The following is a 21613-nucleotide window of genomic DNA, read 5'->3' as shown; positions in this document are numbered from 1 at the left end:
TAAATGTCATGCCGATTAGTCATAAATTTGATAGGCATCTCGCAGATGAAGGACTTTAAGTAACTTTTGCATATCTAAAATCGTCTCTTGTGTTGCAAGTTCTCGTACTACTGTCTACGATTATCAATTATAGTGAAAAAAAGGTAAACAACCGACTGTGACTCTGACTCACACGATTCGCATGATTATACATACCTTAAGGTGAGGTGTTTTTGCTAGGAGCAGCGTAGTCTCATGGACGCCCATGCTGATTCTTTTCTCTTAGTTTTTATTTCTGTTCCATTTTTGTACCTTACATAAAATTGAAAATAAATGGTACGAACGCGACATCTATGCGCCTTCTGTACGACATCTGTACGTATATGTCGGACAGTTGATTTGACGAAGTCCATTGGACGAAGAAATTGTCTCGAAAAAAGGATAATGAGCGGAAAACTTCTGATAAAAATTGTTGAGTTGGAAAACAGTACAACTATTAAGCGTACAATGTAATGGAAATATTATAGCCCTTTACAGTTGACATACTCGATCGAAGTAAATTTATCAAGTATTATTATTATATGCATATATCTAAATAGATAAATATTAATAAACAACAGATTATCTGGAAGTAAATATATTTTAGATTAAAGAGTAACAGACATTTACAATACTTTTCGATTACAGAATCATAAATGTACAAGCATAATAAAAGCGTATCGTCATCATGACGGCATTCGAATTTGTAGACAATTTTATTATGCCGCCACAGCGCCGACATTCAAATGCAAAAGGATAATAATTATTTTTATTACGCACTAGACATAATAATAATAATTTATTGAATATTATACAAGGTGTTCCATTCAACTTGATGAATTAAAATACATGTCCTTTTTAATTATTACTAACTGTACCAATAAAATGATGCGGAAATGAAGTTTAAAATAGGAAGTTTTTTTCTAAATCATTATTTTTTTCATTAAACTTCACGATCATCCATATTTTCTTAATAAGATGATATACTCTTTTATGTAGAATAAAAAGTTATTAGTAAAGAATTGTTCGAGTACAGTTTTATTAAAAAACTAGTTTAATATAAAAACTTACGAAAGGTATACATAGCCTCAAAGAATCGTTCGACGCGGAAATATTTAATAATTCATTTCGACAAATCATTAAATTATGTTTAGCGTATATAAAATTTATATATCAGTATAGCACCCAGTGGAGAATTACCGTAACACAGGAGTAATATATTTTTACGTAATTATTATTAATTTACATTCGTTTCTGTTCTAATTTAGAAAATTCATTGTATTGGCTGTTATGATTGATTAATTTCTTTTTATGTATCACATAATAAAAGAAGTAGAATAAAAAACCACGAAGAGATGTACCACTTAAAATATTTGCTATAATCTAACAATGTTGTCATCCGAAACATTTCATACACGTATAAATTATCGATCAAATTACGTGACTTATTAATATAATAACGAATAATAAACAAACCTAACATTTTTTTATGTACACTATTATTAATACCCATGACACGGATGTAAAGATAATGAAAACAAATCTCTCTCCTACAACTCCAGGAACTTAGTTCTATTCCATTATCGATATTTTGATTATTCACAGTAAAATTTTTTTACATCAACATTCATAGCAGTGTCAGAAAAAGGTTTATTTATGAATAGGATCTTTTAAAATACTTAGATGTGAATATTACCTGATTATACTTAAAAACGAAAACGGATGGTTAAAATCGACCTTAAACTATGCAGTGCTTTCAAGCTCCTTGTGTAAAAAAGTTTCAATATCCACTCGACATATAGGACAGCGTTTATTAGTACATAACCACTGATCGACACAGTCTATGTGAAATAAATGCATACATGGAAGCCTCCTGTATAAAAAAACAATATTAGAAAAATATAATTTGTGAAAAATTAATTGCTGAAATTAATTTTCATTGCGTATGAGAATTAATTTGTACCTGACACTTTCGCAGTCTTCGAATTCGGATAAACATATAGTACACTTTTCAATAGCGTCTTCACTATTTTCGACTTTTTTCTCCTATAAAACGAGAAAATATCACGAAGTAAGGATGATATGATAATGAACATATACGTCAATTTTTACGTAATTTACCCGTTTGTACTTATGACGGAATGTGTGACTTTCTATTGACTCCTGTGTAGCTCCGCAACTAATAGCGGCCATGCGTCGTAGGTCAACAAGGCGCATATAATTCTCAAGTTGCGCCGACATTTGACGCGCTGGGTGCAGCAAACCCAAAGATGGAAATGGCATCATGTCGTGAGCATCAGATCCTTGCTGCGTGAAACGCATCTGCATTACATAACAAGTATAAAAATATATAGAATTCAAAGTACTGTGTTTGAAAGCATACCAAATGAAGATGTTGTAACCAATTGATATGAATATGGTGTCTATGTTGTGGACCAGATGGTCTTCGATGAGGACCATAATGATGATACATATGATGTACATAAGGATGAACTGGCATTGAAGGCAGCATAATGGGTTGTGTTGGTAACTGGCCACTCAAAGGACTTTCCTAAACACAAAAATATAAATCAATAATTATAAAATTTAATAGAAACGAAAAGGAAATAAATTATAAATTCATTGTAACATTAAAATCATATGTATGTCGGGTTTACATTAGAATTAGGGTTAGGAGCGTGAAACGAATCTTCGTTTGGATTACACGTGTCGTTATGCAATAGAGAAGACATCGACTAGTGCAAATACGATTATCATAGAACTGGACAAGTAACCGTGGTAATTAGATACTCGAGAAACTAATGACAATGATCTTAGGTTCAATAACGAATCCGCGGTCGACGGGATGATAGATGAACGTGCTCACAAAATCTAAGTCGGACGCGTAATATTCACTGGTCGTAAGGGGTTACTCTTTTCGTCGATGAGATCGCGAGAGAAAATGACTTTCCCGTCCTAATGATGCCACAGAGGAAAACTATATGGGATGTGTCTAAGGACACGGATCATCGGATTCGTCGAGAATAGCCTTCGTTAAGAAAGTAAGGGAAATTGGCGTTGCTGCTAATTGGTTAATCTCCACATCGGTGGTTAGAAAAAGATGCTAGCCGCCCCCGAGGTAAAGTTGCTAGTGGAAGACGTCGTCCGTTGAAAAATAGGTCTCCTCTATCTTCTCGTAATTGGAACAAAGACTGTTTGTTTGAAGGACTTTAGTTAGCTAAATCGGGATTTATAACGGGCCCTCGGGCTACCTGAATATGTACTGCGGAGACACATCGACATCTGGCAATCATCTTACTCTAAGAATAGGGTCTGCGTGTGGCGAGCTACGGGACAGAGACCGTTGGAATGTTTACTGTCGAGTGTTACAACTATTTCCTTTTTAAGGAGAGCTATAGAATTACTCCATGCCTTTGTTAGACAAAGCGTTCATCCCGTGACCATGGCTACATTCGCCTCGAGCCAAAGCTCACTATCACTAATCTCGAACAATTACAATCGGATTGAATAACTACAATTGTTTAATTACAGCTATCGTAGACTCTAGATTACAATGTTGCGGGATTATCCAAAATTCCAAAGGCTCCAATGTTCTTTCGTCTCCGACATGTATAATATAAATCTTGAATGCACTGAATTACCTGAATTATTTCGGGACAAGGCGGGCTAACGCTTGGTGGCCTTCTAGCCTCTGGATGACTATAAACAGTAGGTTGTTGAGGTGGTGGCAAAATTGGAGGCGGGAAATAATTCTCTGCAAATGTCATGTTTTCTGCACCGTTGCAACGATTATTCGCAGAATTAGCATTTCCATTGTTACACGTATGTTGGCTTGCTTGATGCACATGTGGATTGCACGACGTTGTACTACGAAATATAAAAAGTATTGTATGATGTGAAATTTCCAATATTTATTGTAATACTAACGTGTGATGTGTTGAGAATCTTGGATGAAGACTCCGCCTATGTACTTCTTGTACACGTTGTTGCATCCTCCATAGTCTTTCTTGTACTGGATGCATACGTGGTCTTAACATTCCTGTAGAAGCATCTATAAAAAAAGAACAAATTCGAAATAACATCACTGAAAATTTTGTTAGTCTTTCTTTTAATTTTTCTATCATACCTGTACCTGGTATTTGATTATATCTTACAGGTATAACAGGAATTGGAATTCTGTAATTGTGGTGTATACATCGACCATGATATATATGGTCATGCAAGCAATAAGTGTTATGCCCACTGTAAAAAAATGATTAAAATCAGTAATGAAGCGTATTATACATAAAATAATTTGTTATTCATACCTAGGTACATAGTCCGTAGTAGCCGGAGTTACTACTGAAGTTGTAGGAGTAGGAGGTGTATGCTCTTCATCTGATTCCACAGTTAAATCAACTACAGTTACTGGACGATTACCTTCCTCATTATTTTGTGCAGAATTCTGCTGTTAAAATATAGTAAAACGCTTTGTATCTTAAACTCTTAACATAAATTATATTTTTAAATAACTCAACATAATAAAGCTATTTCACCTTATTATTATGATTTACTGAAACAAGAACTTCAACTGATCCATCTTCGTCATCACTACTAGTAGCATCATCACTACTCGAGGACCAATCTAATTGTAGATCAGGTGCTGACGGTGTATCATCATTTTCTATCCAATATAAAGTGAAACTATATAAATTATCTGTTTATTACTTTTTATTCATATATTATTCATGTGAAACAAAAACCATACTTGTTGCATGTGTAGAATGTTGCTGAGAATTAATTGTATTTGGCAAAACTGAGTGATACAAAGTATTAACTTCATTGGCACTGTCATTTTCCATATTTTGCATAACTCTGTTTAAAACATTTTCATTAATAATTATTGTTCTAACTAAGTACAAATCTATCACAAAAAGTTTTAAACTTAATTCTAAATTCATACTTGTTAGAAATTCCATCTGATGATCTAGATGGTCCAGCTACACCCAAATTATCAGAGTGTTGGTTATTGAATGATTTACGGTCTTCATTTTTTCTACTTTTATGTTTTACTGGAGGATCACGTTCATGTAATATTCCTCCTGCTGTTTCAGGCCCATGTAAATAAGTTCCAAAAACAAAATTACTATTTGAAGCAGTATGATGAGATGGATTTACATAAGGATTAATAGGAACCACATCTAAATCTTCTACATCACTTTCTGCAAATAAGTGATCATATTCCATTTCGTTGCCTAGAATGAAAAAATTGAATATTGAAGTTATTTATGATCCCTTTGTATGTTTATTTTCGTGTGAATCATTTTATATACATTTAATTTTATTAAAAACATAATTCAACGAACTCCATTATTGCTTTATCTAGTGGAAATTCAGTACTAAAAATATGAAAAAATGAATTAATATATGTCTTATATCGTTATTTCGTCTCTACCTGAATTAAATCTTGGTTGTGGAGAAGGATCAACTGTAGATGTAAAAGCTGTATCAAATATATCTGCTAAAGAAGTAGAATTTGCTTCCATAGAGGAAGTTATAGATTCTGCATGATACAAATTATTTTGTTCGTCTGATTTAGTTTTACACCAAATATTTTCAGAACTTGCACTTTCTTCCATCCTGTTTGATAAATTCAATTAATTATCATTAACATAAAACGTTAATGAAAATATATCACTATAAAATGTAAAATAATTGATTAAAATAAATACTAAATAAATAAAATACTAAATGATTGAAAAAAATTGTATATTCCGGCAAAGAATATAGACATATTTTCTTTACTTCTCAATGACAGAGCTTTCATTTATCTTAAAAAAAATACACTCTAAATATATAACAATACTAGTCTTTTATCGTAATGAAAATAATTCGATGACACGTAATACATAACGTATATATATATATATATATGTGAGTGTGTATATATACGTATATGTATACATATGTATATATGTATATATCAATATACATATTATATATATACTAAGAAATTTTTGTGCTATATATGAACAATGTAACTAATATAACTTTTTAAATTCAAAAATATAATTTTCTCCAATTACGTTTGAAATTATATTTGAAACCTTCGGCATTTGAAATAATTTTTATTGTTCCCTTTCATAGATGCTTGTTGGAATGGTATCACGAAAGAATGGAAACGAAACACTAGAAACTGTTGTAAGAGCGTATACCTTGCAATTCCTTCGATGGTTTTGTAAAATGCTAAGGTTCTCTTCACCACGTCATTTTTATCAAGATATTTATTTTCTATACATCACTGTCATTTATGTCGTTCTATCTATGCCCATCGATGTTAACTTCGTAATCGAATCACTACAAATTTTAACAAACTATTCGATCCATATGAAAAATTTGTGTATAATTAAATTCTTATATCAGCAATAACAATAAAATCGAAAAAGGATTTATGTAGACTTTCTTTCAGTAATATACATTTGGCAACTATGATACCATCAATCGTAACTTTCATTAACTACGCTCACTTTTTCGGTGGCCTCCGTTGATTATACAGCATGCTACCTTTTCTTTCTATAAAACTACCACTATATTTATTACCAATTTTCGGAGCATGAAGTTGATTATCCATGTGATACTAATTCTTTTACGATGTATTTATTTAAGTTTCTTACTGCATTATTCTAATTTTACATTTTTATTTAAAACGTATGTACCTGACGAAAGAATAACTCTGGCACGATCTTATAATTAGGTGTCGTCACTCATATACCAAAAGCATAGAAGAAACCGTCTGAACATTGAATCGTGGAAAATCAGCATGAAAGACAAGAAAGTTTACGTTCTGCGCATACATGACATGCTATAAATGTCTCAAACAGAGATGGAGACACTCTACTCACCTGTGTCCATCTCGCAAGAACGAGAACTTTGTTGTCTTCCATGTTGATGTTTCATGATTCAACTTTCGGACGGTTTTCCCCAGCGAGTGTCGCGATCTGTTTATATGGCCGCGAAGTCTAGTGTATATTTCAAAGATATAAATAGAGACAAAGCTAATCCCCTATATTTTTAACAACAAGAGAGAAAGAAGTTGCGAAATTACGGAAATTTTTTATTAATGTTTAACTTCTAAATTATATGAAATCTATATACCTAATTAGATTTTAAAGCATATCTCATTACATCAATATAAGGTATATCTCATTATTTCAGATAGAAATGTTATATCAAAAATAAAAAAAAAGGAAATAGAATTTAAAAATAAACGAGAAACTATAGAGGTACTTATTTCTAATGTTTAATAATAAACAAATGATAACTATTTGATTGTTCTGACATGTCTAAAATCGCGTACAAGATTACCTAGCAATAAAATTTTTGCGTTGAAAATTAGCTTGAAGAAAATATTTTATAGAAGAATGGACCAATCAGTTCGATGTTCAATGTTCCTGTCATTTGACAAGTTCATAGCGAATCTGGAGCATTAGATATACTTAAATTATATGTACATGCGCTAAGTACAATTCGTCCGTGTATTTTCTTTCGAACTTGACCTCGGTCGTCCGCTGTGGTAGTCCTCTAATGGTGATCCTCTAATAATCCAATTTCGTTTATTGACTATCTTAAGAGAAACATTAATTAAAAGAATGGCTGTGGCTATCAGAACATTTTCAAAATTCACAGGTAAGATGAGAATAATCGTCCGAAATTTTCCGATGTTAAAAGGAGACCTTTGTATATTTCGAAATATAATTGTAACATGTTTGTGAGATATCGTAATATTTCACGCCCATTTCTCGTGATACTCATGTTCTATCATTTTTTTTAACTAAAAATACTTTAAATAAATTCTATTTATGTTATCATTTTCAATTATATAAGGACATATGTAATTTTTCATAACTTAATATTTTTGACAATATATGGTTTTAACTCAGTAGATTCAACAATCTTAACTATTAATTAAACATTATATAATTCCATATTAAGTCTTTGTGTATTTCACATAGTTGTACTTTGTAACAAAAGCTTCATAATTCTTTTCTTTTTATTATATTTTATTTGTATCATACACATTAATTTAATTTTATACAACTATTAAATACAATGGCATAGTTTTTTTAATACGTTAATTAATCTGCTCTATCAGAATAAGTGTCATATTAATCATTGGATAATATACAATTAATGAACCTTGACCCAAAAGTTAAGAAATTTGATATTATCCCTATAAATAACATCTATTTGCAAATAATGTTTAAAGCAATGCCTTAAAATCTTTTTATGCCATAAAATATGTATTATTTTATTATTATTACATTTATTACAAGGAAGGTCGAAGTATATTAGTATTTACATTCTTTTAGAATCTCATTTCTTAAAAAAATGTTCAAAAAAAAAAATCATTTCTTGTATGTTTCAGTCAGAAACTGTGGTAATTTATTACGTACCCAAATAAGGTTCAACTATGTAGATACTAGGAAAAATTTAAAAATTGATTCCAATACCAAAGTTATATGTCAAGGTTTTACTGGCAAACAAGGGACATTTCATTGTCAACAGGCCATTGAATATGGTACTAAAATAGTAGGTGGTGTTAACCCCAAGAAGGCTGGTACAGAACATCTAGGAAAACCAGTTTTTAAAAGTGTGAAGGAGGTGGGAAAAGAACATCCATTTTATATTTTATACATTTATAAATGTATTAATTGTGCTTTTCTTTTAGGCAAAAGAAGCTACAGGTGCTACCGCAACTGTAATTTATGTTCCTCCTCCAGGTGCAGCTGCAGCTATTATGGAGGCAATAGATGCAGAAATGCCATTAATTGTATGTATTACTGAAGGTATTCCACAACATGATATGGTCAAAGTTAAAAGACGACTTTTGGAACAAAACAAATCTCGTTTAATTGGACCAAATTGTCCAGGAATAATAGCTCCAGAGCAGGTGCAGATATTTAATATTTATCAGTATTTAAAAATTTGTATTTTACATACAAATTATATGCAAATTTTTAAATTTAAATGTATAACTATGTTGATACATATCTATATGGTAACATATAACAGATATCTATTTGTAGTGCAAAATAGGTATTATGCCAGGACATATACATCAAAAAGGAAAAATTGGTATTGTGTCAAGATCAGGAACATTAACATATGAGGCTGTAAATCAAACAACCCTTGTAAGTGAATGATATCCTTTTTGCTTAAAAAACATAATTCTTTTTTAAATAATACAATAAAAAAGTTTTTTAGAATAATTTTGTAATAAGAAACTGTAAGAAAATTTTTCTTTAAGGCTGGTCTTGGGCAAACACTTTGTATTGGAATTGGTGGTGATCCATTTAATGGAACAGACTTCATTGATTGTTTGGATGTATTCCTTAGGGACCCAGACTGTGATGGTATTATAATGATTGGTGAAATTGGCGGCAGCGCAGAAGAATCAGCGGCGGAATATCTCATTCAACATAATACTGTTGGTTGCTCTTCTAAGTTACTGGTACCCAAATCCTCATCCTATCTTAACTTACCATTCCTTATATTCCAAGAATCGTTCTGTATCCTTATAAGTGCAATTCATTTTTAAATATTATCGAATACGAATGTAATATGCCTGGTATAATCATAGGGAGGTAAAGCTAAACCAGTAGTGTCGTTTATTGCTGGTATTACTGCTCCACCTGGTCGAAGAATGGGACACGCTGGAGCTATCATTTCAGGCGGAAAGGGAGGCGCTCAAGATAAAATTAATGCACTCGAAAAGGTATTAACTTGTTTGCTATTTACAATAAAACCCATATTTTCGTTATGATAAATATAAATATTGTTTTACTTTATTCAGGCTGGTGTAATAGTTTCAAGGAGCCCTGCGCAAATGGGAAATGAACTTTTGAAAGAAATGACACGTCTTGGCTTGGTCTGTAATTAGACACATGCCACTAAAAATATACATATGTAGTTTGCTTCATATGGATGTATCTTCATACAATAAATTGAAAGTATAAACAATGCTAAGACCGTCTAAGAAATCGAGAAAACGATATAATGCATTGGAATGTTCAAATTCATTAAATCGTTGATAACAATGATTATGTTCATCGATAAATCGAGGTTGCTCGATTATCTTATTCCTAAAAAGAATACTTGCAAAGAAATATGACACTTTGTTAAAAAACTAAATTTATGTTAACATTGTACAGTATTTAGAAAATATTTTTACTGATATAGCTTTTATTTTAAAAATTAGCAACCATCTAAAGATGCTATAAAAAGTATCTAACAATAACTGCCACTATTCTTCGTTACCATTTTTATTAACCAGAAATTATAAATTTTTCTATGCTATTAAATCATAATTTTAAGGAATAGTTATTTAAACTATATTGTTGTAAATTATACTAAAGCTATATCTGTTATAACAAATAAAGCTGTTATATATCCATATTGTAAAACAATAAAAATCTAAATATATTAAGCAAAATATAAACATTAACCTCTTAAATATTTTTGTTTATTATAAATAAGAAATAAAAAACTGTATTTCTTGGAATATTTTTCAAACTTTCTTTCATGGTAAAAATCCCATTATTTGGTCTATAAATTTGGCAATATGTCTACTCCTTTTATTAACAAAAGGTTTTAACTGAGTAAAATTCATGGTTTGTATAGTGTTTAACAAAGTTTTACAAGTACAATAGTACAAATGTTTATCTTCATAGAGTTGTTCAGCTAATTCTAATTGATGATTATCCATTAAATTTTCATTTGCAACTACAATTAAATTTTTTCTACACTCTAAAGCATCTAAAATACTTCCTGCTCCTGCGTGACTTATAATAAGATCAGCATTTTGTACATAGTTAATTATATCTGCGCTTAAATTGAAATATTCAATATTGACAAAACCACAACGTGGGGTACAATCTGGTACAAATAACGTTCTGCCAACTTGCAAGATGATTTCATGATATCCTTTTGACGATAATACCTAAAATAATATATGTTTAAAAAATTACTCTAAATTGGGTTATAGATTTACTACTAAATGTTTTTATAACTTCATATTAAGAACTGAAATTCTCATAGTCTTTTACCTCTAAAACTTCCGAGCTAAGCACTGTCTCGATTAGTTCATCAAATTTGGTTGTGCCAACAGTAACAAATATCCTTTGTGTCAATTGTGTCATTTTAAATATTTAAAAATATTATAGATTCGATTAATAAAATCATATATCACTATCTTAATTGTTGTTGGCAATAATATATTGTTTTTCAACAATTCGGCAAAAATATTCAATAATGTTGTCAAATTGACATTTGTTCAATTTGTACGTATCAGAATTGTACCGACTGTACGAAAGAAAAATAATCTAGAAGAAAAACTGTGCTTGATAAAACAGTATTATGACGTCAGAAAGTTCCAAGTTCCATGTTTCCATCACATCGATTTGTTTACCGCCGCGAATTTTAATAAAACATGCCAGCCGAAAGAAAAAATAACGTTTTAACATACGAAGGGTGTAATTATTTACGATATCGCTTATTATTGTCAACATTATCCGGCAAGCCTGTGCGAATTACAAATATTAGAGTTAAAGATGACTATCCAGGAGTTAAAGGTTAGTTTAAACATATACTTCTTTTGAAAATATTCAAAGATTTATATATATTATATTTTTATTATTATTAATATATTCATTATGTGTAGAGTACGAAGTCAGTTTTATTCGCTTATTGGATAAAATAACAAATGGATCAAGAATAGAATTAAATGAAACAGGAACTAATTTATATTATAATCCTGGATTATTGTACGGTGGTGAATTAGAGCATGATTGTAATGTACAACGAGGTATTGGTTATTATCTAGAAGGAATTATGATGTTAGCTCCATTTTGTAAAAAAGCTGTGGATATAAAACTCAAAGGAATCACTAATAATACAATAGGTAACTAATCCTCCATGATAAATTTTTAAGCACAGAACATTGTCAGTTATTGTAATGGCAAACAGCTAAAAAATTATATATATGTCATTGTATTTAAGATCCTTCTGTGGACAGACTAAAGGCATGTGCTGTACCTATATTGAAAAAATTTCTGTCTGGTGATAATGAAGTTATCTTTACCATTAATAAAAGAGGAGCTGCACCTCTAGGTGGTGGAGAAATTAAATTTAAATGTCCTCCTAGTCGTAATCTTAGAAGTATCCAAGTTAGTAGAAAGTATATCTTCTTTATTAAAGTATTTATAATTTATAACTTAAAAATAAAAAGGTGCATATGTAGTTTCAAAATAGTGGAATGGTGAAAAGGATCAGAGGTACTGCATGTAGTATACGTGTATCTCCTGCTATTGCTAATCGAATTGTGGAGTCTGCTAAAGGTATACTGTTAAACTTCCTGCCAGATGTTTACATTCATACAGATCATTGTAAAGGTGCATCTAGTGGAAAATCACCAGGTATGTATTTAGTTGTTCGGAAACTAATAACGCTAAATATATTAAATATCAGTAAATACTTGAAAATATGACAGGTTTTGGAGTAACTTTATCAGCTGAAACAACAACTGATGTTATTTTTGGTGGAGAAGCATTTTCACCTCTAATGACAGCAGCTTCTTTGCCTTGTGTACCAGAAGATATTGGTAAAGAAGCAGCTATGAAATTAGTTAATGAAATTTACAGGTAAAGCAAGCATAACTACTGAATATACATCAGATAATGAAAATATTATATAAATATATATTATTTTAGAAATGGTTGTGTAGATTCAGCTTTTCAAGCTATGACTGCAATGTTTATGGCATTGGGTAGGAAAGATGTGTCTAAAGTTGTAACAGGGCCTTTATCACCAGCAATGTAAGTAGCTGTTTTATACATTTGTATTTATCCTAAAATGATAAGACTGATATTATCACAGGATACAATTTTTACGCGATTTAAGAGATTTCTTTGGAGTTGTTTTTAAAATCGAGCCACTTAAAGAAGAAGATGAAATATTAGAACAAGTTGTCTTAACCTGTATAGGTGTAGGATATACTAATATAAATAAACGAACATTGTAAAACAGTATTGTACTTATTTTTTATATGTACCAATTTTAAAAGTATATATGTTTGTACATATTTATAATCTTCTTATTTGTATATTAAAGAATATTAAATATTCTACAACACAAATGTTTGTAACCAAATTGGTTTAGAAGGCCAAGCACAAAAAGATCCTGATTTTAAAGTGTTCCACAAGCTTTGATAATTTTTGGACCACATTTTACAATCCAAATAGGTAATCTTTTTAGGATGTCTTATATTACAATCAGGGTGTTGATATTTATCACAAGTTTGCAAGAACATTTCAAAAAGAGCGCGTCTCGTTACAAGTAGATTGCTACCTTTCTTTTTTTTTGTAGCTCCTTGCTTTCTACCCTCAACCGCTACTTCAGTATTGCTATAAATAAACAATTATTAAGACCATCTTGTTTAAAAACATAGCTTTATCAGAGAAAAAGTAAATATAAATATTTAAGTAAAAGTAAATATAAATATTTAAGTAAAAGTAAATATTAAAGATTACCGATTTCTTACAGCACACCATATTATACTCGATGGACATGGATGTTTCCTTTCAGAATTTTTTTGTTGTTTAAAGTAAAGTTTACTTTGTACAATCTTTAGTTTATGTACTTTTTCGTTGAATCGTTTGTACAATCCACGTTCCATCGCCTCTAGAGAAAAAGGAGAATTGCCTCCAACTACAATAGTTTCCATTTTTATTGGAGGTATCAATATTGATAAAAGTGATCCTTGTACTCCAAGTAAATTCCATCTAAAATCAATAGATAAAGCTTAATTTTCATATTCTATAAGAATACCATTCCATATTAATTGTAATATTACACAGTTGTATTTACTTTGCCATTTTGTCTGAACAAGATAAGCTAAGAGTAGGATTTCCCCTTCCTGGTTTAGTACGTAGCGGTCCAACCACATGGTAGTTTATTCCAGGTAAATGAGGATCTTGGCATTTTTCGGATTTTATGCATTTTGCACCAGTTCTATATATATCTTTAATTATTTGTTTTTCTTTTTTATCGGTATTTGATTCTATTGTTTCTACTCTGTTATTATAATCACATTTTATTATTTTTGCTGGAGGCGCATCATCTTCATAGAATTCTTCTTTCAAAAATATAGAACAATCTCCACAAGGAGTTTGACTCGTAAAGAAATGAAACGATATTTTATCGTTTATTTTAATTTTTTTCTGATCATCTATTGTAAAAACATCACTTTTAGAGTCACTGAGTAAGAAATTGATTTGCTCATATAAATATCTCAAAAAGGCACGCCTAACAAGAATTTCTGCATGAGAATCACTTAATCTGCAACCTTCCTCATATATTTTCGTATTTATTAAATCTAATTTTCCTAAGCATTTTGTACCTGTAGCAAGAGCTACTAAAGTGAGCGAGTTGTCCTTTTTTTTTAACACTATGCCTGATAGCACAGTCCACTCCTTCTCTGATGGTTTACCATTCTTACCAAGCTTATTATATTTTTCTAAACAAAGGTGTGCAATCTGATCTGCAAGATCTTCCATGTTTTTTTTTATTTTATTTGCATTTAATCTATCTAATATACATTGGAAGGGTCCCAAGCATATTTATGTTGAGGTAGAGAAAATAAAGCTCTCATACTTTCTTCATCAATAACAAAATCTAGCTGTATATTATCTCTTATATGTTCTTTCTTTACAGCTTTGGGAATGATGCCTGTAATAATATCATTAAATGATACATGGTAGAAATATTCATCTTAAAAAGGAAAATTATTTACCAATTCCTTGTTGCAAAGCCCAATTTAATAATAATTGTGCTGGTGATACATTAAGTTGAGTAGCTATTTTTACGACAACTGGATCTCTTAAAAGATTAGTACTGCTACTAGTTCCTAAAGAAGAATATGCTTGTACATGAATCCCTTTGTTATTGCAGTACTTAATTAATTCTTTTTGATGATAATGTGGATGCAACTCAACCTATAATACAAAAATATATTTCAATTTTTTAATTAATATAAATTAAAATACAAATTAAATTCAGGTACAATTGATTTACTTGATTAACACTTGGTGGTGTATCTTTACAATTTTGCAATAATTCTTCTAGATGTTTGATTGTATAGTTGGATACACCTATGGATCTTATGTATCCTTGTTTCTTCAATTCTACTAGTTTATCCCAAGTCTTTGCTCTTAAGCTTGGATTATTTGTTGAACTTTCTGAAATATTGGCTGCACCTGGCCAATGAATCAAGTACAAATCAATGTATGTAGTATTAAGTGCTGTAAGAGATCTTTGTACAGACTTTTCTATTCCTTTTGGATCTCCATGTTCACTTGGTGCTATCATAAATATATGATTATGATATATTTATATATTTGTATATATATTTAATTTTTTAAGTCTAACATGCTTTATATTATATAAAATTATTATTGATACATACAAAGCTTAGTTGTAATAAATATATCACTTCTTTGAAGATTATATTTTGGTAATAAATTTTTCAGAGCATAGCCAATATCTTCTTCATTTCGATACACTACAGCTGTATCTATATGTAATAAATAAGAAATGATACATTTTCAGAATATATTTATAATAAGACAAATTAATAATATTAATAATTTCACTAGATACATACCAATAGAACGAAAACCAACTTTTAAACTTTCATCTACTACTTCATATATTACATCTCTCCCTTGAATTTTGTATGTTCCAACTAAAATGATTTAATATTTTATAATAAGTAATAGTAACAAGTGTCTTTTACCATTATTTTAATATTTCCTTCAATACAGACTTAAATACAGTAAAAAATAGTCTATTTCTTATATTTTAATGATCTTACACCCAATAAGAGGCATAGTATAACCACTTGAAAGGAGAACATTTTTCGCTGCATTGTTCATATTATACTTAATTTATAAAATTTCTTATAATCTCCACTTGCACTCGTATGAAATACATATGGTATATATTGTCATTATCATTTTATAGTGCCATCTTTGATATAGTGATATTAAATAGAAAGAAATTAATTTTGTTTCAATGTTGAAAACTATTTTCTAGTCAGATATGTACGACTATAATTTTCAGAATTAAGTACATTATTATCACTAACTTATTAGAAAATTTAATTATTATATCATAATTATGTCTTCAACAATCAGAATATTAGATTTTTCAACTAAACCTAGTGATTATAGCATAAATTTATTCATATTGTAGCACAAAAGATTGTATAAAAATATCAATGATTGATAGACAAAAACAGGTGCATAATAACACGTTCTATTATACACATAATTCGTGGCAGAATGTCTCCATCTGATTTTGACAGTTGACGTCTAAGGTATTTTCTTCGATCTAATGTTTATAGGATTTTGTAAATCATATAAATAAATGTATATATAGATTTTCAAGTGAAAATAAAATAGTCAGACGTAGAATGGCCGAAGAAAATGAGACTTCACAGCAGAAATGCGAGACTACTGAAGAGGTTACGAAAGAAATGGAGACAGATATCAGCCGCTATTTTGAAAATGCATCTCGCACGATCTTCGATGAGATCGTTTCGCCTAAAAAGGAAGATTTATTCGACGTGCAAAGAGGTTCTGGGAGTCGAATCCCGGATTTTGAATTACTGACGGATCAATCGAATGAATTTTTAAAGAGTAGTTCATTGCTTGGTAACGAACGACTTGATCATAGTGGCACGAACGATGTACACAGAGATGCGTGGATACCTTCTGAACAGACCAGAAAAATCTTACGAAACTTAGCCACGTCGACTGCTGGGACTAGTTTCCTGGATAGAGAGAACTTAACGATGCCAGGACTTGCAGTTCAAGGGGACATGCCCAATTTGATAAAGAGTACTGTTGTAAGATTCCTAGGTGAAGATGAAAATAGACAGAGGCATGTGCTCACTGCTTCTGATGTAACTCAAGATGAACGTGGCTTAAGGACATTAATACAAGCTGGTTGTTACAAAGCTGCAATAAATTTATCAGGAAGATTATTAGCAGTATATGCTCAAGGATATGGCAAGATAAATCAACCTAGTAAACATTCTCCACATTCTTTGCAACTGTGGTACACGAGGCTAGCTCTTTTAACCAAGCTCAAGCAAATTGATACTTTAGAGAATGAGTCAAAACCATTTGGTAATCTGGATAAACCAGACATGTATTTTACATTTTATCCTGAACTGTATGGTACCAGGCCAGGTTCTATGGCTTCCTTTTCCTTTAGACTACTTTTAGCTGAGATTCCAATGTATTGTGCAAAACCAAAGCAAGCATTGGATAATCTTTATAAGATTCTAGCAATTGTGAACCAAATTATAATCAATTTTAGCAATGGATTTAATGGAGATGGATCTCGTGTTAAGATTAACCCTGCAGAACAAGAAGATGCTATAAGATTGTGGAAAGGCAGAAGATCCAGGACTTTTATATCTATTATTAACTGTGCTGTTAGCATGAAAAATTATGTATTGGGTATAGATATTTTAGGAAGACTTTGTGAATCTGCAGATTGGTCACCTGAACAAATGGATGCATTGAGATCTAGTATAGGTAGATTACATCTATTTTTGGGAGATGTTTCGGCAGCAGAAAAATTTTTAATCAATCTGCATAAAAAAGAGAGCGGTCCTACTGTTCGAGAGTTAACAGACAGAGGATTAATGGCAGTAGCCCACAATTCTTTTCAAGAAGCATACAAGTGTTTCCAAGCAGCAGAAGCATTGGATCCATCAAACATAGCACTAATTAATAATATGGCTGTTTGTCTTTTATATACAGGCCAGTTAAAATCAGCAGTGCATTTATATGAAAGTATGATAACAAGAAATCCTGTAAAAAGTTTACAAGAACCTGTACTGTTGAATATATGTACATCATATGAATTGCATACAACTCATTGTAAACAACCAAAGTTACATTTACTGAGTCAATTGAACAGGTATAAAGGAGATGCTGTAGATATACAGTGCCTGAAACTCCCTTTAAATTGAGATCTTTCCGTTTGTCCATGTACAGTATATGATAGAGCGAGAATGAAATTTTAAACCTGTTATATAATTATGAACATGGTTGCGCCGAGTAATGTATAAATTTTAACAATAAAAATCAGTTTCTTAAAAGATCAGTATTCTTTCTTGTGCATTTTTAATCTAATCACAGTTATTCAGTTATTTGATATTTTAATTTTTTGCATATTTTTTTTAATTAATAGATAATATTGCTAAATTATTACAATTATATTTAATCACAGACGAGCTGTAAAGTAAATCTGGCACGCAATGCGTTTTAGTGTTTCATGTTTTGGAAATCATCTGATACCCATTTTTGTGCCACATGCGACATTGTCAATTAAGTATAGTAGTGGCATCTAACGAGTACTATCCTCAGTCAATGGCAGTGGCACAGATGAGGAAACGAGTGTAGTTAATGGTAATGGCATCACTGACGAGGTACAAAATAGATGTGACATGTAATCGTTTTTCATGTTCCGCCACCGACGAACTACAGAAGTCTCTATCTTTACAAGGTGGCATTGACTAAATACATAATAGATCTGACATTATTCATATAAGACAATGAATGGAATATGGACCTTACCTGCTTAGACAAGTAACTTAATCCCCTCCTTAATCACAATAGGCGGGAATACTGAACAAATTGGCTTCGTTTCTGAGCCCTAATGGGTGTGGTCATTTAATCGTTGACTCCATTATTAGTATCAATAGACAAAGCTATTCCATTATAATTTTGCTTCTAACATTTACTTATATATTTGTAAAAGTAGTTTCATTTTTAGCTATAGATGTTATCATCGTCTTTTCAGTAAGAATGCGACAACATCTCGATGGATAGAGCTATGTATTTGATTCTGATGTAGTACATATTTCTAAAGGGAATAATATTTGATTATATCTTCGTATCTTGATATACCAGTCCTCAAACCCAAATCCTAAGGTACAAGGAATATATGTAAAGTAAAAAATGTAACATCGATGTCAAAGTAAAATAGCCTTTATTACATCGTGAAACGAGGACAATTTAATGAACGTTCAACAATTGCTAGAATTCTTTCTCTCACTTACTTTCTCTCCCTCCCGTTCTTCCTTTCACACGCACACACATTCCTTCTCATTCTCTCCCTTCATTCATATCATTCAGTTTCGACTGTTTACACATTTAATCTCGCACCTCTTTTCTCCTTTCGTTTCTTTTCATTTGTTGCTTGTTGTTCTCTCTCACCAACGTCTGACATAATTTTGCGTACTCGTAATGTTCTTCGAGAATAATGCATTACAGGACACATACTTTGTCATCATGTCAAACATAAACTCGTTCGATCTATTCCCGTAATTAATTCCTCATATCCTGTCCCTTCTGTCCGCCCATATTTTCATCACGATCTCTAAGATCGTTAACGATTCTAACATTATACCCTTCCTCCTCAATTTCTTTGTCTCATTCTTTCTTTCTTTTCTGTTCCTTATCCATGTTTTTCTATTAGTAGGCGGTACATCAATAGCATACATCATTCAGATCGATTCCAAAACTGCACTCTCTCTCCCTGCAGAAAAAAGGCACGAACTGGCGGAAAAGTCGGCCTAACTGTATAATATTTTCATTTATTTTATTATGGATGGAACTTCGTCACAATACATTATTTTTTTTAAATTTCATTTTCTTTTTATCTGCTGCTTCTTTCCGCAGTGTGTAACAGGTTCGGCTCCCGTTTCCGTTTTAACCAAATTCATCGATTCGTGCTTCGAAAGTTCGCCGCGTAGTGCGCGCAGTGTTCGATCCTTCCAACATCCTCCCTCTTCCATTATACTTTTTATTTCTTTCCTTCTTTTTTCTCTATTTTGTTTCTCTATCTCAAATGCCCATTATTAACGATCGAACTTTAAAAGGAGATCGTTTTGGTTAGAATAACATACTTTTAATTATAAGAATATATATACTCCTTCTCCAAAAAGTGACTATTATCCTGAAATTCGTTTTGAATTCAATTTCATGCTCCTTATTTTGGTGACTGTATTGCAAGACGAAAAATAACTTAAAAATACGTCGATCTAAAACGAAACTGGTACAATTATAATTCTTAGCGATAAATTTTCGTTGAAATTTAGATTAAAATATTAGATTAAAATATTATACAATGCAAATTGCTTATCGAGCTGTTTTGCAACCGCTCGCTTCAACACCACGAGATCATTTCACCCGGAGAAGGCACTGCATCCACTACGCAGCTGGAACCTTCCGGTTTTTATATTTTTTTCCCCTACCGTCCTCTCAAAGTATCTACCGCATATTACACTTCACTGTTACAATAACATCCGCATCGCTATTCCTGGCGACTAAATGTAACCTTACGAATGTATTACCTATGTACATACATGCTGTGCCGTGTACACACGTGTATCCACGTACACGCAAGGGATGCGCTTGTGCGTACACGTGCAGACCTCTCTGCATTTAGCAAATTTATCCTTTTTTTTCACACTTACAATTTTTATATATATATTATATGTACTATTGTAATTAATGCTTACGCTCTCTAATTTCTAAAAAGAAACGGTATTATTATTGTCCTGCCGTATTTTATTTCCGAGTATTTTTCTGGTGTACATACACGCAATACACGCACACACGCACGATTCTGGTGCTTATGTAACGTAGTCATGGAAAGCTCGATGGCATAACCACCAGTGTTCGTCGAATACAATTTAAAGCGAATATGTTTGTTATCCCCACGTGCATCTCCCTCTTTAGAGAAAAATCACAATATATACTCTCATGGAATTCGTTTTAGAACACTTTTCAATCAAACACGAATATAGAGGTACATATGCTCTACGTGTCGGTATCGTAGTGTTCTTTACAACTTTACGAAGATTCGTTTATGGCACGCCATTTACTCGCTTTATATTTATTGTCTACGGTTACAGGAAACAATCGTTCGACAGATGGAAGAGGCATCGCAGGGATAGTGTTACTTTCGACGAGAGAATTCATATCGAGATCGAATCATTGAATTTCTATATTATTTCGGTAACTAGGCAAGCTCGGTCGTTCACGGAAGGCATCGTACGGTGCTCATTTTTTTTTTAAATCGTTGCATCAACAATCATTAACAATTTTTTTCTTCTTTTTTCTCGTATTTCTCTCCTCGTTTTCTCATATTTCGTTTTATTTCATCATGCTCATATGAGTTACTATTCACTTTTAGTTTAATTACTTCATCTTTTTTTCCTTTTTTTTTTACGTAGTTTTCACGTAATAGTTTAGGAAATAACGGAGACATAACCGATGCCGATGCGCGAAAGCTGGCAAAAATTACGCTGTAGTCTGTGTCTGTTATTTTTAATAGTACGTACATACATACATCGAGGCGAGCAGGTTGCAAATACTCCCGAATCAGAGCAAATATTTCTATCTTTATATATCTATATTAATATATTTATATATTTATATTTATATATATAATTTTTTTATTCTTCATTTAGTCACTT

The 21613-nt window shown here is 31.4% G+C and overlaps 7 protein-coding genes across 11 annotated transcripts; 3 read left to right on the top strand and 4 right to left on the bottom strand.

Moving 5' to 3' along the window:
- Positions 1 to 600: 600 nt before the first annotated feature.
- LOC117232349 lies at positions 601 to 6739 on the bottom strand. Of its 4 annotated transcripts, none has more exons than XM_033491684.1 (13): positions 6213 to 6739; positions 5453 to 5637; positions 4961 to 5252; positions 4766 to 4872; positions 4554 to 4681; positions 4326 to 4465; positions 4145 to 4260; positions 3946 to 4069; positions 3660 to 3885; positions 2402 to 2569; positions 2140 to 2340; positions 1982 to 2064; positions 601 to 1891 (listed from the first exon to the last, which is right to left on the bottom strand). In XM_033491684.1, the coding sequence occupies exons 2-13, from the start codon at positions 5634 to 5636 to the stop codon at positions 1762 to 1764; spliced, it is 1899 nt and encodes a 632-aa protein (XP_033347575.1). In that variant the 5' UTR covers position 5637; positions 6213 to 6739; the 3' UTR covers positions 601 to 1761. The 4 variants fall into 4 exon arrangements, with proteins under 4 accessions (XP_033347575.1, XP_033347577.1, XP_033347576.1 ...); XM_033491686.1 differs by having other exon boundaries at positions 4151 to 4260; XM_033491685.1 differs by having other exon boundaries at positions 4326 to 4462; positions 6213 to 6738.
- Positions 6740 to 7468: 729 nt separating this feature from the next.
- On the top strand, positions 7469 to 10081 carry LOC117232354 (succinate--CoA ligase [ADP/GDP-forming] subunit alpha, mitochondrial). Of its 2 annotated transcripts, none has more exons than XM_033491692.1 (7): positions 7469 to 7683; positions 8423 to 8658; positions 8726 to 8947; positions 9084 to 9188; positions 9305 to 9484; positions 9638 to 9772; positions 9851 to 10081. In XM_033491692.1, exons 1-7 carry the CDS (start codon positions 7647 to 7649, stop codon positions 9935 to 9937), a joined length of 1002 nt encoding a protein of 333 aa, XP_033347583.1. In that variant the 5' UTR covers positions 7469 to 7646; the 3' UTR covers positions 9938 to 10081. The 2 variants fall into 2 exon arrangements, with proteins under 2 accessions (XP_033347583.1, XP_033347582.1); XM_033491691.1 differs by having other exon boundaries at positions 9305 to 9508.
- A 77-nt stretch (positions 10082 to 10158) lies between these two features.
- On the bottom strand, positions 10159 to 11394 carry LOC117232356 (UDP-N-acetylglucosamine transferase subunit ALG13 homolog). The gene is made up of 2 exons (XM_033491694.1): positions 11103 to 11394; positions 10159 to 10996 (listed from the first exon to the last, which is right to left on the bottom strand). The coding sequence occupies exons 1-2, from the start codon at positions 11193 to 11195 to the stop codon at positions 10577 to 10579; spliced, it is 513 nt and encodes a 170-aa protein (XP_033347585.1). The 5' UTR covers positions 11196 to 11394; the 3' UTR covers positions 10159 to 10576.
- A 31-nt stretch (positions 11395 to 11425) lies between these two features.
- LOC117232353 (RNA 3'-terminal phosphate cyclase-like protein) lies at positions 11426 to 13077 on the top strand. Its single transcript, XM_033491690.1, has 7 exons — positions 11426 to 11627; positions 11717 to 11956; positions 12055 to 12221; positions 12296 to 12470; positions 12545 to 12695; positions 12765 to 12869; positions 12931 to 13077. The coding sequence occupies exons 1-7, from the start codon at positions 11486 to 11488 to the stop codon at positions 13073 to 13075; spliced, it is 1125 nt and encodes a 374-aa protein (XP_033347581.1). The 5' UTR covers positions 11426 to 11485; the 3' UTR covers positions 13076 to 13077.
- A 46-nt stretch (positions 13078 to 13123) lies between these two features.
- Positions 13124 to 14687, bottom strand: LOC117232351 (tRNA-specific adenosine deaminase 1). Its single transcript, XM_033491689.1, has 3 exons — positions 13921 to 14687; positions 13584 to 13835; positions 13124 to 13457 (listed from the first exon to the last, which is right to left on the bottom strand). The coding sequence occupies exons 1-3, from the start codon at positions 14607 to 14609 to the stop codon at positions 13178 to 13180; spliced, it is 1221 nt and encodes a 406-aa protein (XP_033347580.1). The 5' UTR covers positions 14610 to 14687; the 3' UTR covers positions 13124 to 13177.
- Positions 14609 to 16242, bottom strand: LOC117232355 (glyoxal reductase-like). The gene is made up of 6 exons (XM_033491693.1): positions 15926 to 16242; positions 15716 to 15796; positions 15518 to 15625; positions 15127 to 15413; positions 14846 to 15047; positions 14609 to 14781 (listed from the first exon to the last, which is right to left on the bottom strand). Exons 1-6 carry the CDS (start codon positions 15984 to 15986, stop codon positions 14642 to 14644), a joined length of 879 nt encoding a protein of 292 aa, XP_033347584.1. The 5' UTR covers positions 15987 to 16242; the 3' UTR covers positions 14609 to 14641.
- A 76-nt stretch (positions 16243 to 16318) lies between these two features.
- Positions 16319 to 18219, top strand: LOC117232350 (trafficking protein particle complex subunit 12). The gene has a single exon (XM_033491688.1). The coding sequence runs from the start codon at positions 16526 to 16528 to the stop codon at positions 18095 to 18097; it is 1572 nt and encodes a 523-aa protein (XP_033347579.1). The 5' UTR covers positions 16319 to 16525; the 3' UTR covers positions 18098 to 18219.
- Positions 18220 to 21613: the final 3394 nt, after the last annotated feature.

The sequence above is a fragment of the Bombus vosnesenskii genome, unplaced genomic scaffold (genome assembly GCF_011952255.1).
Source record: "Bombus vosnesenskii isolate JDL3184/JDL3185 unplaced genomic scaffold, Bvos_JDL3184-5_v1.1 scf7180000013286, whole genome shotgun sequence".
Taxonomy (NCBI): Eukaryota; Metazoa; Arthropoda; class Insecta; order Hymenoptera; family Apidae; genus Bombus; species Bombus vosnesenskii.
Note: the sequence above shows the minus strand (reverse complement) of the source record. Positions and strands in the feature narration are given on the sequence as shown.

Excerpts from the sequence above, each read along its gene's own strand:
- LOC117232350 (XM_033491688.1), top strand. The coding sequence starts at position 16,526 with ATGGCCGAAGAAAATGAGACTTCACAGCAGAAATGCGAGACTACTGAA.
- LOC117232355 (XM_033491693.1), bottom strand. The coding sequence starts at position 15,986 with ATGAACAATGCAGCGAAAAATGTTCTCCTTTCAAGTGGTTATACTATG. Across the intron at positions 15,797-15,925 it reads TACTATGCCTCTTATTGGGT|TTGGAACATACAAAATTCAA; the intron begins GTAAGATCATTA and ends AAATCATTTTAG. Across the intron at positions 14,782-14,845 it reads GGCTTTGCAACAAGGAATTG|GCATCATTCCCAAAGCTGTA; the intron begins GTAAATAATTTT and ends ATATTATTACAG.
- LOC117232356 (XM_033491694.1), bottom strand. The coding sequence starts at position 11,195 with ATGACACAATTGACACAAAGGATATTTGTTACTGTTGGCACAACCAAA. Across the intron at positions 10,997-11,102 it reads TTAGCTCGGAAGTTTTAGAG|GTATTATCGTCAAAAGGATA; the intron begins GTAAAAGACTAT and ends ATATTATTTTAG.
- LOC117232354 (XM_033491691.1), top strand. The coding sequence starts at position 7,647 with ATGGCTGTGGCTATCAGAACATTTTCAAAATTCACAG. Across the intron at positions 9,509-9,637 it reads GTTGCTCTTCTAAGTTACTG|GGAGGTAAAGCTAAACCAGT; the intron begins GTACCCAAATCC and ends GTATAATCATAG. Across the intron at positions 9,773-9,850 it reads AAATTAATGCACTCGAAAAG|GCTGGTGTAATAGTTTCAAG; the intron begins GTATTAACTTGT and ends TACTTTATTCAG.
- LOC117232349 (XM_033491684.1), bottom strand. The coding sequence starts at position 5,636 with ATGGAAGAAAGTGCAAGTTCTGAAAATATTTGGTGTAAAACTAAATCA. Across the intron at positions 4,873-4,960 it reads TCAGATGGAATTTCTAACAA|AGTTATGCAAAATATGGAAA; the intron begins GTATGAATTTAG and ends TGTTTTAAACAG. Across the intron at positions 3,886-3,945 it reads AGATTCTCAACACATCACAC|TACAACGTCGTGCAATCCAC; the intron begins GTTAGTATTACA and ends TATATTTCGTAG.
- LOC117232353 (XM_033491690.1), top strand. The coding sequence starts at position 11,486 with ATGCCAGCCGAAAGAAAAAATAACGTTTTAACATACGAAGGGTGTAAT. Across the intron at positions 11,957-12,054 it reads AATCACTAATAATACAATAG|ATCCTTCTGTGGACAGACTA; the intron begins GTAACTAATCCT and ends ATTGTATTTAAG. Across the intron at positions 12,870-12,930 it reads GGGCCTTTATCACCAGCAAT|GATACAATTTTTACGCGATT; the intron begins GTAAGTAGCTGT and ends ATATTATCACAG.
- LOC117232351 (XM_033491689.1), bottom strand. The coding sequence starts at position 14,609 with ATGGAAGATCTTGCAGATCAGATTGCACACCTTTGTTTAGAAAAATAT. Across the intron at positions 13,836-13,920 it reads TGTTCAGACAAAATGGCAAA|ATGGAATTTACTTGGAGTAC; the intron begins GTAAATACAACT and ends TATTGATTTTAG. Across the intron at positions 13,458-13,583 it reads TGGTGTGCTGTAAGAAATCG|CAATACTGAAGTAGCGGTTG; the intron begins GTAATCTTTAAT and ends GTTTATTTATAG.